This window comes from Oncorhynchus mykiss, chromosome 8 (genome assembly GCF_057628025.1).
Source record: "Oncorhynchus mykiss isolate SJ-2025 chromosome 8, ASM5762802v1, whole genome shotgun sequence".
Taxonomy (NCBI): Eukaryota; Metazoa; Chordata; class Actinopteri; order Salmoniformes; family Salmonidae; genus Oncorhynchus; species Oncorhynchus mykiss.
This window is the reverse complement of record NC_143029.1, coordinates 36,000,474-36,018,569: the sequence shown is the minus strand read 5'-3', so window position 1 is coordinate 36,018,569 and position 18,096 is coordinate 36,000,474. Positions and strand designations below refer to the sequence as shown.

The 18,096-nt window shown below is 43.2% G+C and overlaps 1 protein-coding gene across 2 annotated transcripts in view; it reads right to left on the bottom strand.

The window, feature by feature from the left end:
• The window catches only part of znf410 (zinc finger protein 410), a 23,389-nt gene extending 5,293 nt beyond the window's left edge, over window positions 1–18,096 (bottom strand). The window contains exons 1-8 of one of the 2 annotated variants that reach the window (XM_021612471.3): window positions 17,945–18,096; window positions 16,848–16,944; window positions 16,708–16,759; window positions 16,433–16,565; window positions 16,062–16,247; window positions 11,838–12,059; window positions 994–1,156; window positions 735–916 (exon numbers count right to left, since the gene is read on the bottom strand). In XM_021612471.3, coding sequence (XP_021468146.1) covers window positions 735–916; window positions 994–1,156; window positions 11,838–12,059; window positions 16,062–16,247; window positions 16,433–16,565; window positions 16,708–16,740 — 919 coding nt within the window. In that variant the 5' untranslated portion in view covers window positions 16,741–16,759; window positions 16,848–16,944; window positions 17,945–18,096. The remainder of the gene's footprint in view (window positions 1–734; window positions 917–993; window positions 1,157–11,837; window positions 12,060–16,061; window positions 16,248–16,432; window positions 16,566–16,707; window positions 16,760–16,847; window positions 16,945–17,944) is intronic. The other variant, XM_021612472.3, reaches the window with a different exon arrangement.

Genomic DNA, 18,096 nt, shown 5'->3' with positions numbered 1-18,096 from the left:
TGTAGTAGCTACTATCTTGTCTCATCGCTACAACTCCCGTACGGGCTCGGGAGAGACGAAGGTTGAAAGTCATGCGTCCTCCGATACACAACCAACCAAGCCTCTGCTTCTTTAACACAGCGCACATCCAACCCGGAAGCCAGCCGCACCAATGTGCCGGAGGAAACACCGTGCACCTGGCCACCTTGGCGCCCAGCCCGCACAGGAGTCGCTGGTGCGCGATGAGACAAGGACACCCCTACCGACCAAGCCCTCCCTAACCCGGGCGACACTAGGCCAATTGTGCGTCGCCCCACGGACCTCCCGGTCGCGGCCGGTTACAACAGCGCGAACCCAGGACTCTGATGGCACAGCTGGAGCTGCAGTACAGCGCCCTTAACCACTGCGCCACCCGGGAGGCCCGTAATGTTTTTAAAATTGTATAAACTGCCTTTCATTTTGCTGGACCCCAAGAAGCGTGGGGATCCATAATAAATACAAATACAATGATTACACTTTTTTTCTCAGACCAAGCATTATACCACTCTCTCCGACACAAATACACTTATCCCATGTCCTCCCACAGCACTGAAAACAGCACTGAAAACACATAATATACATTCAGTTTACTTCTATGCCCTACTACTGGATACAGAGCAGACTAAAAGAGATGTCTTTCCTGCGTATGTGCACTTGAGCTCTAGCGCTGTGTACCTCTGTGTGTGTGTGGTGTGTGTGTTTCTGACTGTCCCCACCTGTGTGTGTGCGTTTGTGGTTCTTGAGGTTTCCTGCGGTGGTGAACTTCTTGCCACAGTTTTTCTCTTTGCAGATGAAGGGCTTGTCGCCATTGTGAGTTCTCATGTGGACCTGCAGACGCTGCAGCACGTAGAAACTCTTCCCACAGCCCTCTGCCCCACACCGGAACGTGCGGTCGTTCCTGACACACACACACACACGTATATGAACATTTGAGGTGATATTTGAGAATATGGAGAATATGGTGTGTGTGTATACCTGTGTGTTTTGAGGTGGTATTTGAGGTGAGCAGGCCAGGTGAAGGTTCTGTAGCAGCCCTCAAAGGAGCAGCGGAGGATCTGTTTAGACGACAGTGTACGATTGGGCCTCGCCGGCTGTTCTCTCTTCGCCCCCTCCGACAGGAAGCTGGGCAGGTGGTCACCTAGACAACAAAAGCAGAAATGGGATGCGATACCATATCTTCCTTTGCATTATAGTGCACATGAAGAGTAGCTGCTGCTTTTGCAGCGGCTAATGGGGATCCTAATATATACCAAATACCCAGTATCAGCTAAAGTATCAGCTATCAGCGATAACACTTGCTCTTCAGTGGTTAGTTGGTGACAGTAAATAAGGGCTGACCCCATTTAGTCGACGGGTCGATTGTTTGGTTAACAGGCTGTTGGTCAACCAAGGTTTCTTTAGTCGAGCAGTCACAACTTTATTTTTTCCCATGGTGCACAAGACAACTATCTGATTCACGCCTGTCTCGTGGACTAATCAATTGCAGAGACCACAGGGATGGCACAGTCCATCACTCTAAAATATGTGATGCTGAAATTGTATATGGTTATAGTATGTAAAAAAAATAATGGTACACTCTAATATAAATTTACAACAAATGCGCCTTCTCCCTCATTGGATATGGTCGCTGTCCGCGGTTCTGAAACAAACTTCAGTGCACTGTAGAATTGGCGCCTTACCCCATGTTGCTATGTGCATAATAGCTAAATTAAACAGCATATTGGGATTAAGAACAATGCGGCAGAGGCAGCAGCAGCAGAAACGGCCCTGTCCTTAAACCCTATTCGGACTGGATTAGTTTTACTGGGGAAGGGAATGTAATTACGTGTACAAGCGCAAAACACACATCTGTCATTTTAGTCATGTACCAATCTGCCATGTCAGTCATTTGTACATTGCAAGAGTAACAATTCCAGCCAGAATAACCTACTGTTTTTTGGCGATAATACTAGTCCCATGCGAATCGCCATCTCTGTGTTTTGAGAGAAATGTCTGTTTGACAGGGGTTGCACAAGGTTTGAGAAGAAAACAATAAGTGATTTGATAAATTGAACAAAGTGCTGCGCATAGCCTATATATGAAGGGCCTCCATGTAACAATGATTACAGTGATTGCTGTTGTTCATCTGTTTTGTGCGTATGAATTATGAATTGAATATTGCCAAATGCATCAGTAAAAAATATTGTGGATATTTAATGTAACTGACCTAAACGTTTGTAGTTCACTTTCACATCCATAGCTTAAACATCTCAAGTGCAATCCCATCTGAGTCATTCACTGGAATAACGAACATTCTGGGGAAATAATTATGTAACCAACTTTCTCTAGTAATACTAGTCCCGTGAGAATTCTTTATTTTGTACACATTTTCTACATTGTAGAATAATAGTGAAGACATCAAAACAATGAAATAACATATGGGAATCACGTAGTAACCAAAACAAAGTGTTAAACAAATCAAAATATACAGTTGAAGTTGGAAGTTTACATCCACTTAGGTTGGAGTCATTAAAACTCGTTTTAAAAAAACAAAACAAATTTATTGGAAAAAAAATTGTAGACCTCCACAAGTCTGGCTCATCCTTGGGAGCCATTTACAAATGCCTGAAGGTACCACATTCATCTGTACAAACAATAGTATGCAAGTATAAACACCATGGGACCACGTAGCCATCATACCGCTCAGGAAGGAGATGTGTTCTGTCTCCTAGAGATGAACCTACTTTGGTGCAAAAAGTGCAAATCAATCCCAGAACAACAGCAAAGGACCTTGTACCCGTTTCCTCCAGCATCTATATCCACAGCAAAACGAGTCCTATATCGACATAACCTGAAAGGCCGCTCAGCAAGGAAGAAGCAACTGCTCCAAAACGCCATATAAAAGCCAGACTACGTTTGCAACAGCACATGGGGACAAAGATCGTAATTTTTGGAGAAATGTCCTCTGGTCTGATGAAACAAAAATAGAACTGTTTGGCCATAATGACCATCGTTACCTTTGGAGAAAAAAGGGGAAGCTTGCAAGCCGAAGAATACCATCTCAACCGTGAAGCACGGAGATGGCAGCATCATGTGGGGGTGCTTTGCTGCAGGAGGGACTGGTGCACTTCACAAAATAGATGGCATCATGAGGATATAAAAATTATGTGGATATATTGAAGCAACTTCTCAAGACATCAGTCAGTCAGTTAAAGCTTGGTCGCAAATGGGTCTTCCAAATGGACGATAACCCCAAGCATACTTCTAAAGTTGTGGCAAAGTGGCTTAAGGACAACAAAGTAAAGCTATTGGAGTGCAATCACAAAGCCCTGACCTGAATCCTATAGAAAATCTGTGGGCAGAACTGAAAAAAGCGTGTGTGAGCAAGGAGGCCTACAAACCTGACTCAGTTACACCAGCTGTCAGGAGGAATGGGCCAAAATTCACCCAACTTATTGTGGGAAGCTTGTGGAAGGCTACCTGAAATGTATTTAAAGGCAACGCAACAAAATACTAATTGAGTGTATGTAAACTTCTGAACCCCTGGGAATGTGATGAAAGAAATAGAAGCTTAAATAAATCACTCTCTCTGCTATTATTCTGACATTTCACATCCTTAAAATAAAAAGTGGTGATCCTAACTGACATAAGACAGGGAATTTTTACTGGGATTAAATGTATTTGGCTAAGGTGTATGTAAACTTCCGACTTCAACTGCATTTTAGATTTTAGATTCTTCAAAGTAGCCACCCTTTGCCTGGATGACAGCTTTGTCCAATCTTGGCATTCTCTCAACCAACTTCACCTGGAATGCTTTTCCAACAGTTTTGAAGGAGTTCCCACATATGCTGAGCCCTTGTTGGCTGCTTTTCCTTCACTCTGTGGTCCAACTCATCCCAAACAGTCTCAAATGGGTTGAGGTCAGGTGACTGTGGAGGCCAAGTCATCTGATGCAGCATTCCATCACTCTCCTTCTTGGTCAAATAGCCCTTACACAGCCTGGATGTGTGTTGGGTCATTGTCCTGTTGAAAAATAAATTATAGTACCACGAAGCGCAAACCAGATGGGATGGCGTATCGCTGCAGAATGTTGTGGTAGCCATGCTGATTAAGTGTGCCTTGAATTCTAAATAAATCACTGACAGTGTCACCAGCAAAGCACACCCACACCTCCATGCTTCACAGTGAGAACCACACATGCAGAGATCATTTGTTCACCTACTCTGCGTCTCACAAAGACACGGCAGTTGGAACTAAATATCTAAATTTGGACTCGGACCAAAAGGACAGATTTCAACCGGTCTAATATCCATTGCTTATGTTTCTTGGCCCAAGCAAGTATCTTCTTCTTATTAGGGTCCTTTAGTAGTGGCTTCATTGTAGCAATTTGACCACGAAGGCCTGATTCACGCAGTCTCCTCTGAACAGTGGATGTTGAGATGTCTGTTAATTGAACTCTGTGAAGCATTTATTTGGGCTGCAATATCTGAGGCTGGTAACTCTATTGAACTTATCCTATGCGGCAGAGGTAACTCTGGGTCTTCCTTTCCTGTGGCGGTCCTCATGAGAGCCAGTTACATCATAGCACTTGATGTTTTTGAGACTGCACTTGAAGAAACTTTTAAAGTTCAAGAAATTTTCCGGATTGACTGACATGTCATTTCTCTTTGCTTATTTGAGCCGTTCTTGCCATAATATGGACTTCTTCTTTTACCAAAAAGCACTATCTTCTGTATTCCACCCCTACCTAGTCACAACACAAGTATTGGCTCAAATGCATTAAGAAGGAAAGACATTCCACAAAATAACAAGGCACACCTCTTAATTTAAATGCATTCCAGGTGACTACCTGGAATGCAAAGAGTGTGGCAAGAGTGTGCCAAGAGTGTGCAAAGAGTGTGCCAAGAGTGTGCAAAGCTGTTATCAAGTTAAAGGGTGGCTATTTTGAAGAATCTCAAATATAAAACATGTTTAGATTTGTTTACCACTTTTTGGGTTACTGCATGATTCCATATGTGTTAATTCATAGTGTTGATGTATTCACTGTTATTCTACCATGTAGAAAATAGTAAAAATTAAGAAAAATCCTGGAATGAGTAGTTGTCCAAACTTTTGATTGGTACTGTATATCTACAGAAATAAGAAAGTTCTTGCTTCAGTTGCCTCTGAGTGATTCTTTAATAACCTACTGAGCACCAAGCCACATTTTTTCGTTAGAACAGACTGGTATGGGGCCTCCCGAGTGGCGCAGCGGTCTAAGGCACTGTATTGCAGTGCTAGAGGCGTCACTACAGATCAGGGTTAGATCCTGGGCCGTGTCATAGCCGGCTGCGACCGGGAGATCCATGAGGCGGCGCACAATTGGTCCAGCGTCGTCCGGGTTAGGGGAGGGTTTGGCCGGCTGTGATGTGCTTGTCCCATCGCGCTCTAGTGACTCCTTGTGGCAGCCGGGCGTATGCATGCTGACTTCGGTCGCCAGCTGTATGGCGTTTCCTCGTACAACATTGGTGCGGCTGGCTTCCGGGTTAAACGGGCAGTGTGTCAAGAAGCAGTGCGACTTGGCGGGGTCATGTTCCGGAGGACGCATGACTCTCGACCTTCACCTCTCCCGAGTCCAACGGGAGATGCAGCAATGGGACAAGACTGTAAAAAAAAATACCAATTGGATATCATGAAATTGGGGGAGAGAACAAGTAAAAAAATAAAATAAAATGATATTACTTACTACTTAGTGTTGTTTACACTGTTCCAAACCAGAAAAATAATATTGTAATCTAACAGCACCTGTTTGTCACACACAATATACAAGCAGATCTCACTCCTATACCCTCCTTTTTCTAGATCTCCTTCTTCTTATTATTACAATTATTATTATGATCATCATTATAATAAGTCATGTCATTATCATTAGCAGTTCATTAGTTATAGTAGCCTTGTATAACCACCATCGAGCTGTAGGCCTAAGAACATGTCCTATTTAGGCTTAATAACCTAACTTAGGCCTACTGCATATTTTAATTAATGGGCTACTGTATCAACCAATAATTTATTAATTCATGCCATCACACAGCATATTTTTTTATTTATTTATTTATTTAACCTTTATTTAACCAGGTAGGCAAGTTGAGAACAAGTTCTCATTTACAATTGCGACCTGGCCAAGATAAAGCAAAGCAGTTCGACACATACAACGACACAGAGTTACACATGGAGTAAAACAAACATACAGTCAATAATACAGTATAAACAAGTCATACGATGTGAACAAATAAGGTGAGATAAGGGAGGTAAAGGCAAAAAGGCCATGGTGGCAAAGTAATTACAATATAGCAAGTAAAACACTGGAATGGTAGATTTGCAATGGGAGAATGTGCAAAGTAGAAATAAAAATAATGGGGTGCAAAGGAGCAAAATAAATAAATAAATAAATAAAATACAGTAGGGAAAGAGGTAGTTGTTTGGGCTAAATTATAGGTGGGCTATGTACAGGTGCAGTAATTTGTGAGCTGCTCTGACAGTTGGTGCTTAAAGCTAGTGAGGGAGATAAGTGTTTCCAGTTTCAGAGATTTTTGTAGTTCGTTCCAGTCATTGGCAGCTGAGAACTGGAAGGAGAGGCGGCCAAAGAAAGAATTGGTTTTGGGGGTGACTAGAGAGATATACCTGCTGGAGCGTGTGCTACAGGTGGGAGATGCAATGGTGACCAGCGAGCTGAGATAAGGGGAGACTTTACCTAGCAGGGTCTTGTAGATGACATGGAGCCAGTGGGTTTGGCGACGAGTATGAAGCGAGGGCCAGCCAACGAGAGCGTACAGGTCGCAATGGTGGGTAGTATATGGGGCTTTGGTGACAAAACGGATTGCACTGTGATAGACTGCATCCAATTTGTTGAGTAGGGTATTGGAGGCTATTTTGTAAATGACATCGCCAAAGTCGAGGATTGGTAGGATGGTCAGTTTTACAAGGGTATGTTTGGCAGCATGAGTGAAGGATGCTTTGTTGCGAAATAGGAAGCCAATTCTAGATTTAACTTTGGATTGGAGATGTTTGATATGGGTCTGGAAGGAGAGTTTACAGTCTAACCAGACACCTAAGTATTTGTAGTTGTCCACGTATTCTAAGTCAGAGCCGTCCAGAGTAGTAATGTTGGACAGGCGGGTAGGTACAGGTAGCGATCGGTTGAAGAGCATGCATTTAGTTTTACTTGTATTTAAGAGCAATTGGAGGCCACGGAAGGAGAGTTGTATGGCATTGAAGCTTGCCTGGAGGGTTGTTAACACAGTGTCCAAAGAAGGGCCAGAAGTATACAGAATGGTGTTGTCTGCGTAGAGGTGGATCAGAGACTCACCAGCAGCAAGAGCGACCTCATTGATGTATACAGAGAAGAGAGTCGGTCCAAGAATTGGACCCTGTGGCACCCCCATAGAGACTGCCAGAGGTCCGGACAGCAGACTCTCCGATTTGACACACTGAACTCTATCAGAGAAGTAGTTGGTGAACCAGGCGAGGCAATCATACCAGGCGAGGCAATCATTTGAGAAACCAAGGCTGTCGAGTCTGCCGATGAGGATGTGGTGATTGACAGAGTCGAAAGCCTTGGCAAGATCAATGAATACGGCTGCACAGTAATGTTTCTTATCGATGGCGGTTAAGATATCATTTAGGACCTTGAGCGTGGCTGAGGTGCACCCATGACCAGCTCTGAAACCAGATTGCATAGCAGAGAAGGTATGGTGAGATTCGAAATGGTCGGTAATCTGTTTGTTGACTTGGCTTTCGAAGACCTTAGAAAGGCATGGTAGGATAGATATAGGTCTGTAGCAGTTTGGGTCAAGAGTGTCACCCCCTTTGAAGAGGGGGATGACCGCAGCTGCTTTCCAATCTTTGGGAATCTCAGACGACACGAAAGAGAGGTTGAACAGGCTAGTAATAGGGGTGGCAACAATTTTGGCAGATCATTTTAGAAAGAAAGGGTCCAGATTGTCTAGCCCGGCTGATTTGTAGGGGTCCAGATTTTGCAGCTCATTCAGAACATCAGCTGAGCAGATTTGGGAGAAGGAGAAATGGGGAAGGCTTGGGCGAGTTGTTGTGGGGGGTGCAGTGCTGTTGACCGGGGTAGGGGTAGCCAGGTGGAAAGCATGGCCAGCCGTAGAAAAATGCTTATTGAAATTCTCAATTATGGTGGATTTATCAGTGGTGACAGTGTTTCCTATCTTCAGTGCAGTGGGCAGCTGGGAGGAGGTGTTCTTATTCTCCATGGACTTTACAGTGTCCCAAAACTTTTTTGAGTTAGTGTTGCAGGAAGCAAATTTCTGCTTGAAAAAGCTAGCCTTGGCTTTTCTAACTGCCTGTGTATAATGGTTTCTAGCTTCCCTGAACAGCTGCATATCACGGGGGCTGTTCGATGCTAATGCAGAACGCCATAGGATGTTTTTGTGTTGGTTAAGGGCAGTCAGGTCTGGGGAGAACCAAGGGCTATATCTGTTCCTGGTTCTAAAATTTCTTGAATGGGGCATGTTTATTTAAGATGGTTAGGAAGGCATTTAAAAAAAATATCCAGGCATCCTCTACTGACGGGATGAGATCAATATCCTTCCAGGATACCCCGGCCAGGTCGATTAGAAAGGCCTGCTCGCTGAAGTGTTTCAGGGAGCGTTTTACAGTGATGAGTGGAGGTCGTTTGACCGCTGACCCATTACGGATGCAGGCAATGAGGCAGTGATCGCTGAGATCTTGGTTGAAAACAGCAGAGGTGTATTTAGAGGGCAAGTTGGTTAGGATGATATCTATGAGGGTGCCCGTGTTTAAGGCTTTGGGGAGGTACCTGGTAGGTTCATTGATAATTTGTGTGAGGTTGAGGGCATCAAGTTTAGATTGTAGGATGGCTGGGGTGTTAAGCATGTTCCAGTTTAGGTCGCCTAGCAGCACAAGCTCTGAAGATAGATGGGGGGCAATCAGTTCACATATGGTGTCCAGAGCACAGCTGGGGGCAGAGGGTGGTCTATAGCAGGCGGCAACGGTGAGAGACTTGTTTTTAGAGAGGTGGATTTTTAAAAGTAGACGTTCAAATTGTTTGGGTACAGACCTGGATAGTAGGACAGAACTCTGCAGGCTATCTTTGCAGTAGATTGCAACACCGCCCCCTTTGGCAGTTCTATCTTGTCTGAAAATGTTGTAGTTTGGAATTAAAATGTCTGAATTTTTGGTGGTCTTCCTAAGCCAGGATTCAGACACAGCTAGAACATCCGGGTTGGCAGAGTGTGCTAAAGCAGTGAATAGAACAAACTTAGGGAGGAGGCTTCTAAAGTTAACATGCATGAAACCAAGGCTATTACGGTTACAGAAGTCGTCAAAAGAGAGCGCCTGGGGAATAGGAGTGGAGCTAGGCACTGCAGGGCCTGGATTCACCTCTACATCGCCAGAGGAACAGAGTAGGAGTAGAATAAGGGTGCGGCTAAAAGCAATAAGAATTGGTCGTTTAGAACGTCTGGAACAGAGAGTAAAAGGAGGTTTCTGGGGGCGATAAAATAGCATCAAGGTATAATGTACAGACAAAGGTAAGGTAGGATGTGAATACAGTGGAGGTAAACCTAGGTATTGAGTGATGAAGAGAGATATTGTCTCTAGAAACATCATTGAAACCAGGAGATGTCATTGCATGTGTGGGTGGTGGAACTAATAGGTTGGATAAGGTATAATGAGCAGGACTAGAGGCTCTACAGTGAAATAAGCCAATAAACACTAACCAGAACAGCAATGGACAAGGCATATTGACATTAAGGAGAGGCATGCTCAGTCGAGTGATCAAAAGGGTCCAGTGAGTGGAGAGGTTGGTTGGGGGTCACGGCGATTTAGACAGCTAAATCGGTAGCAAGCTAGCATAGGAGCAAGCTAGCATAGAATGGAGGTCTGTTATTAGCCAACTCTTGCGTTCCGTCAGTAGATTAGTGGGTTTCCGTGTGGTAGAGGGGATTAATCCAAATCACACAACAACAACAAAAATAAAAACAATAGATATAGAGGCCCAAGAAGAAAAATAAATAAATAAATAAAAATAAAATAAAAATTGTCCGATTGTCTATTCAGATAGCAGCCGATAAGATAGCCAACGGCTAGCAGGCCGCAGATGGGCGCCCAGGCAACGTTGCGCCGGAGGAGCCAGCCGGACAATTCCCTCGGGTAGACAACGTCGGCAGTCCAACTGTGAAGGCCCGGTGGGGCTCCGCGTAGGCAGCAAAACGGGTCCGGATAGGTGACTGCAGCCCAGGAGTGATTGATGGAATTCTTCAGCTGGCTAGCTTCGGAACAATTGATGTTAGCTCCGGAATCGACGAAAGCCGATAGTCACACGGATAGCAGCTAGCTAGCTGTGAGATCCAGGTATGGATGTCCAGAGCCAGCGGCCGAAATCCGGTATGTTCCGTTCCGAGCCGCGCTGCACCGCGCCGTACAAAACTGGCGATAGATTCTCGAGCCAAAGGACAGCCGATGACCACAAACCGTGGTTAGCTGAGTACTAACGATTAGCCAGTAAATAAGCTAACTAGCTTCTGAACCAGCTTCAGAGTAGCTTCTGGACCAGCTTCTGGCTAATTTCTGGCTAGCCTCTCGGAGGATTACAGATCTGAGGTAAATAATACTTTTTTATATAAATATAAATTGGTGAAGCGGATTGCAGGAGAGTGTTCTGAAGATGAGTTTTTGGAAAATTAAAAATGTATGTGAAAAAAAACTTGTAAATATATCTATATATTTATATACACGACAGGACGAGGACAAAAATACGTCTGAACTGCTATGCCATCTTGGGATCAATATGAGACATTCATGCTTTAAAATGCAATCGGGCATTTTAGTTTTAAAGTTAAATAACAAAGGGAGCTTTGAATAATTAGCCTAAAACAATAAATACACTGCAATTCACGAAGGCATGCAACTGTTTGTCGTCTGCTGTAGCAAAGGCTTTAAATATCTTGTTTTTCATTAGAACAGACTCTCTGGTCCACTTATTTACCGAATGCTGTTTACACTGTTCCAAATGGTCAGAAAAAAATGATATTGTAATCTTACAGCAACTTTTTGGCACACTCGCAATGCTTGCTCCTATACCCTCCTTTTTCTAAATCTCCAGTAATCTCCAGTAGTTTCCACAACTAAGTCAAATGTCTTCCACAGATCTGACTTCCCCTTCCCTCCTGAGCAACCAGTAAACATTCGCCCATTGAGTTTATTTTCACATCTTCCGTATCCATTCTGCTGTCGACATTACCGCGTTCGGAGTTTGTTATAACCAATTTATTGATGTGATTATGATAGGATATTGGTCAGGCCCTATTAGTCACATGCATGCCATTCTTACATGTTTCATGTAAAGAGAGCAAGGGTTGAGGGAATAGGAGATGCTTTTCAGTCAGAAACAAGTAAGACCCTAAATGTCTGTAACTATGTTGCAGCTTCAGCACGGACAGAGGAATAAACACTTGCTGTGCTGTGGTGCCTTTTCGATGCAGTAGGGAGGAGAGCGAGACAATGTGCGCCAGTCACACAGGCACTCACTGTCATTTTTTTAACACAGTGTGACCATCAGGCTCTTTCTTGGGTAATTTGTGTGTCTTAATTATTGAATCAGACATATATGTAGTTGGTTTTATTCAGATAGGGTGTGTGTGTCTATATATGGAAAAATAAGTTTAAACATTTCAACCAATCGAATGGTCATAAGAACAGGACAACTCTTGACTTACCAATATTTGTTTTTTGTCAGGGACAGCCCTACAGTAAACCATCATTAAAGTCAACCCACCACCATAAAAACCCTTCAAAAAAAGAAGAAGTGACATTACTGTTGGTGCCATTCCCAGCCCTAGCGTCCTGGCTAGCCTTGGCATCTTTAGCCAGCTGTGCCCGCGTGGCTGCGATGAGGCTGTCGTGCGCCAGCTCCTGTACCCTCAGGTACCAGGGGGCAGTGCCATCCACGCCACAGTCCCCGGACGAGATCACCTCTTCTTCCTCTTCCTCTGCACCATCTGCTGAGAAGATTAGTGGCTCAGAGGAGGCTGCTAGACCTGGGAGAAGAGGGAGGGAGGGGAGAGATGGAGGGCGAACAGAAAAAGGAGGGTGGAGGGGAGAGAGAGTTTGTCAGGGCATGATGAAGTGTCCTTGTCACGTTATCTCAGTCCTACAAAGTAAACAAAACAAGGTCATAAGAGAATAATTGTGATCATTTGCCAGACAGAGACAGAGCACCCAGAGATGAGATAATAAACACTTGTCAGTGCATTTGCATGACATTTCAAAGCTGCTTTGTCACACCACAGTACAGATAACAGTTAAATACTGCATTTCAAAACTAGGGATGGCCACGGTTATTCTAATACCCAAACGGACGTTAGTATTCGATTACTTGTGTGAATACTTTTGTTGTTGTTGTATAGGCCTATTTTAACAATGAAAGGCATTGTCTAAATTAAATTAAAATATCCATGTGACATTGTTATATACCATGACATTTGAAATTCTTAATTTAATAAAACTGAATGTAGTTTTTATGACGTGTGCCCTAGTGGGTAGGGTAGCCTAGTGGTTAGAGCGTTGGACTAGTAATCGGAAGGTTGCAAGTTCAAACCCCCGAGCTGAAAAGGTACAAATCTGTCGCTCTGCCCCTGAACAGTTCCTAGGCCGTCATTGAAAAAAATAATTTGTTCTTAACTGACTTGCCTGCACTACAGTCAAAGAGGATCCATGTGCAATGGAAAATGGAATTAAAATTAAGGAATTCAAAGTTAGCTAAATGAGAACGAGCAGACTGTAGGCTACACTGAGCAACCATCAGGTAGGCTGTTTAATCTGAATGGACTCGTTGGTTTTTGTAGACAAGCTCAGGGAGTGCAGCAAATGCTGCCTAGCTAGCAAGTTTTTCTCTCAGATTTGATGCAGTCAGGCGCTGTATGTCCTCACAAAGAGAGGGCCATACAGAAATGGTTTGTCGAGATCGGTTTGGAAGAACTTGACTGGCCTGCACAGAGCCCTGACCTCAACCATATTAGGGATGAATTGGAACTCCGACTGCGAGCCAGGACTAATCGCACAACATCAGTGCCCGACCTCACTAAAGCTCGTGGCTGAATGGAAGCAGGTCCCCGCAGCAAAGTTCCAACATCTAGTGGAAAGCCTTCTGAGAAGAATGGAGGCTGTTATGGAAGCAAAGGGGGGGACCAACTCCATATTAATGGCCATGATTTTGGAATGAGATGTTCGATGATGTTCACACACTTTTGGCCATGTAATGTAATCAAAAGTTTAGCATTTGTCCCATATTCCTAACACACAATGACTACATCAAGCTTGTGACTCTACAAACTCGGATGCATTTGCAGTTAGTTTTGGGTTATCTAAATACTGGTCACTATTACTCTTCTTTACATGTATATATTACCATAAGTGTTTATATATTCCAGCTTCCAGTCACTTTTCAGCCCTGATTACATGTACAGTTGAAGTCAGAAGTTTACATACACTTAGGTTGGAGCCATTAAAACTTGTTTTTCAAACACGCCACAAAAACTATAGTTTTGGCAAGTCGGTTAGGACATCTACTTTGTGCATGACAAAAGCTATTTATCCAACAATTGTTTAGACAGACAGATTATTTCACTTATAATTTACTGTATCACAATTCCAGTGGGTCAGAAGTTCATATTCACTAAGTTGACTGTGCCTTTAAACAGCTTGGAAAATTCCAGAAAATGTCATGGCCTAAGAAGCTTCTGATAGGCTAATTGACATAATTTGAGTCAATTGGAGGTGTACCTGTGGATGTAGGATGTATTTCAAGGCCTACCTTCAAACGCCGTGCCTCGTTGCTTGACATCATGGAAAAATCTTAAGAAATCAGCCAAGACCTCAGAAAAATAATTGTACACCTCCACAAGTCTGGTTCATCCTTGGGAGCAATTTCCAAACACCTGAAGGTACCACGTTCATTCAGCTGTACAAATAATAGTACGCAAGTATAAACACCATGGGACCACACAGCCGTCATACCGCTCAGGAAGGAGATGTGTTCTGTCTCAGAGATGAATGCACTGTGGTGCGAAAAGTGCAAATCAATCCCAGAACAACAGCAAAGGACCTTGTGAAGATGCCGGAGAAAACAGGTACAAAAGTATCTATATCCACAGTAAAACGAGTCCTATATCAACATAACCTGAAAGGTCACTCAGCAAACCGCCATAAAAAGGCCAGACTACAGTTTGCAACTGCACATGGGGACAAACATCGTACTTTTTTGGAGAAATGTCCTCTGGTCTGATGAAACAAAAATAGAACTGTTTGGCCATAATGACCATCATTATGTTTGGAGGGAAAAGGGGAAGCTTGCAAGCTGAAGAACACCATCCCAACCATGAAGCACGGGGGTGGCAGCATCATGTTGTGGGGGTGCTTTGCTGCAGGAGGGACTGGTGCACTTCACAAAATAGATGGCATCATGAGGAGGACATTTATGTGGATATATTGAAGCAACAGCTCAAGACATCAGTCAGTCAGTTAAAGCTTGGTTGCAAATGGGTCTTCCAAATGGACAATGACCCCAAGCATACTTCCAAAGTTGTGGAAAAATGGCTTAAGGACAACAAAGTCAAGGTATTGAAGTAGCCATCACAAAACCCTGACCTCAATCCCACAGACAATTTGTGGGCAGAACTGAAAAAGCGTGTGCGAGCAAGGAGGCCTACAAACCTGACTCAGTTACACTAGCTCTGTTAGGAGGAATAGGCCAAAATTCACCCAGCTTATTGTGGGAAGCTTGTGGAAGGCTAACCAATTTAAAGGCAATGCCACCAAATACTAATTGAATGCATGTAAACTTCTGACCAACTGGGAATGTGATGAAAGAAAATATTAAATAAATCCTTCTCTACTATTATTCTGACATTTCACATTCTCAAAATGAAGTGGTGATCCTAACTGATCTAAGACAGGGAATTTTCACTCTGATTAAATGTCAGGAATTGTGAAAAACTGAGTTTAAATGCATTTGGCTAAGGTGTATGTTAACTTCTGACTTCAACTGTATATATCCTACTACCCTGTCACTTTTTATGTATAAACCAACCTCAACTACTCCAGTATCCCTGAACATTGAATAAGGTACTAACACTGACCTGTATATACTTGTATTCTCTTGTTTCTTCAACCTATATCGCACTTCTGGTGTTTTTTTTCCACTTGATTATATTTACTATTATTACTACTACTATCACTGCATTGTTGGGAAACAGCTATCGGGGGAAGAATTTCACTGTACTGTTTTACACCAGTTGTATCCTGTGCACATGGTGTACAAACGTTTAAACTTGAAACAATAGGAACTGAATGGTGAATGATGACTGGAGTAATTCTCTTTCTATGCGAGTAGATAATGATGAGTGAGAAAGTCACAGATTTAAACCAGTTACAGATTTAAACCAGAGACTTGTTGGTTACGGGCCCAACACCCTCAACCTCTAGGCTACATCATTCATCATGATTATCCCATAATCATAGTAGCATACACATTTATGTAGAAGTGTTCACAAACATGTTCTATAATAAAAGTGACTCCAAAATGACACTATACATTATTCACCAGTCACTTCCTATTGGACAAAACATAATCTGAAACACAAGCAAAAGCAGTAAATGCATCCAACAAGTGTGTAAAGTCACAAGCCTGATGTAATAATTGCATTAGGAATATGGGACCAAATACTACATTTGACTACTTTAATACACTAAAAGTGAAATTTGTTCAAGTACTTAGGTCAGCTCCCACTTAGACCAGTCAAAGCTATTTTCTGTCCTGGCACCCCAATGGTGGAACCAGCTTCCCCATGATGCTAGGACAGCAGAGTCCATGCCCATACCAGAAAATGTCTGAAACCCTACCGCTTCAAAGAGTATCAACATCTCATGTTCACTTTACAGCACCACATGCAGGCATGCCCTGGAAGAAAAGGGGGCTGTCTATTTAGAAATATGGTGATAGAAGTGTTGTTTTTTTATGCCTGGGGCCTGCGTCTCCATACCTTTGGCAAGGTTCAGAAGGACATAGGAGGTGCTCTCTGACCGTTGCAGGTCATGGAGGACGGGAGGGGGGCTGGGGGGCATGTGAGGGCTGCGGGCTTGGTGGTGCACCACCATGGGGCTCCGCTCTGGACCCCCAAACTCTGAACGGGACGGAGACCTTGCTGACACATGGCTGAGACCACCCTCTGAGGAATAAAGTAACAGATTACATTAGTGGAGTGGTTAGTTGCCTGAGGACCAATGACAGAGCAGGTTCATAGAGAGATTTAGTCCAAGTGGGAATATATAATATGAAAAACACAAGGTCTTTTTATGGTCTGAGGATTTCCAGTCACTCTCTTCGATAGCTGTCTCATGCTATCTGTCTGACCTGTCAGACCCAGCTGTGTGCACAGGGAGCTGTCTGCGGGAGCCAGCAGGGGAAGGCAGATGTGTTTGGGCTCCGAGTCCTCCAGACCCTGCCCCAGCGGTATGGATGCGTTCTGGACAAACTGAACCAGCAGCTGCAGAAGCAGAGGGGGAAGTGAGGAAGAGAGAATCTATCAAGCTGTTATGTAGCTACAGGTGGATCTATAAGTGCAAATGGAAGACTCCAAATAAATACATCCATGCATTCATGTTGGCAGGTGAATAGTGTGTTGTTACCTCAGGTTTGGAGTCAAGCTCATCTGACAGCATGGATTACGCCTTGAGAGATCTGATGGGATAAATCAAACTATGCATTAAATTGGGGAGTAATTTTCATCCTTACGAAAACGTATTGTACTTTACTGTCCATTACTTACCCCCAAAATTAGCTTTTAAGTGAGATGTCCTATTAGGGTTGGGGTGAGAATTTTCATCTCGGTTTCATCAGTTTCCATTCATGAAGTCGTCATAAACCTAAATAGATTATATAAACCTCTTTGGTTGAATGACTTGTTGAAGCTAGCAACCAACATCTCAACAAAAGTGCGTGCGTTAACTGAGCTATTTATTAGTCCGTCAACTCACTAGGAATCACAACAAACTTTGCATAATCTGTGAAGGCTAACTAGTTAGCTGGCTAACTAGCACAGCCTCTATGTTTAGCTAATGCAACATCAATAATGTTGGTTGTTTAGCTGCATAGCAAGCTACCACCAGCACAGCAGCTACTGTTTCTCCAAACAGAATATAGCTAGCTATGTTACCAGTTATGATAGATGAACAGTAAGTAACACAACGGTAAAAAACTAAATCCACAGAGTTTCTAAACACAGAGTCGCAACATCGCGAGACTTCCGGGAACGCTTGCGAAACAGACCAAACAGACCAGGACGAGGTTTGGAGAGTTAAGAAATCAATGTGAGAAGTAAAAACTAATTCCTTAGTTGGTCATTTTCTCAAAATCTACAGGAACAACCTATATTCGAGACAATGTTTTACGAATTTGAACATGTCATTACTCCACCTTCCTGAAAGTGACAAACTGACAAGTTTTCCATTTCGTAAAAAAAAAACACTATATCGAAAGTGTGCCTTCGATTTGACGGCCTGCACTTGGAAATTCGGCACGAGACGACCGTTAGACACGATGACGTAAAACTGCGCATGAGCAGCTAGCAATCATCGCCTACAACCGTGATTTCTATTGGCTAAGCAGTTTCTGACTATCTTCATACAGTAAGATATTTTTTAATTCCCATTGCAGCTAAAAAATATAAAAAACTGGATCGAAAACTGTGGCTATTTTAACGTTAGCTAGTTGGCCGGTGAGTTTGTTAACATTGCAGTTAATAGCTTGCTAGCTTCTTATGCCAAAACAAAGCTTCTCAACAGTCAATCTACGTCGCACATCTACACTATAATCAAAACACTAAGACAAAACATTAATTACTAAAGATGAATTTAAACATTTTACCTTGTTTTCTTATTTGTACATCAAATAAACATACCAGCCAACCCAATTCTACGGGACTTCCTGAGAGACAAAACTAGTACTTCCGCATTTCAGTTTGGAAACGGCAGTTGATATCCGCTGGTTGCTGTGTGGTCAGCTGTAGTCTCGCGTTG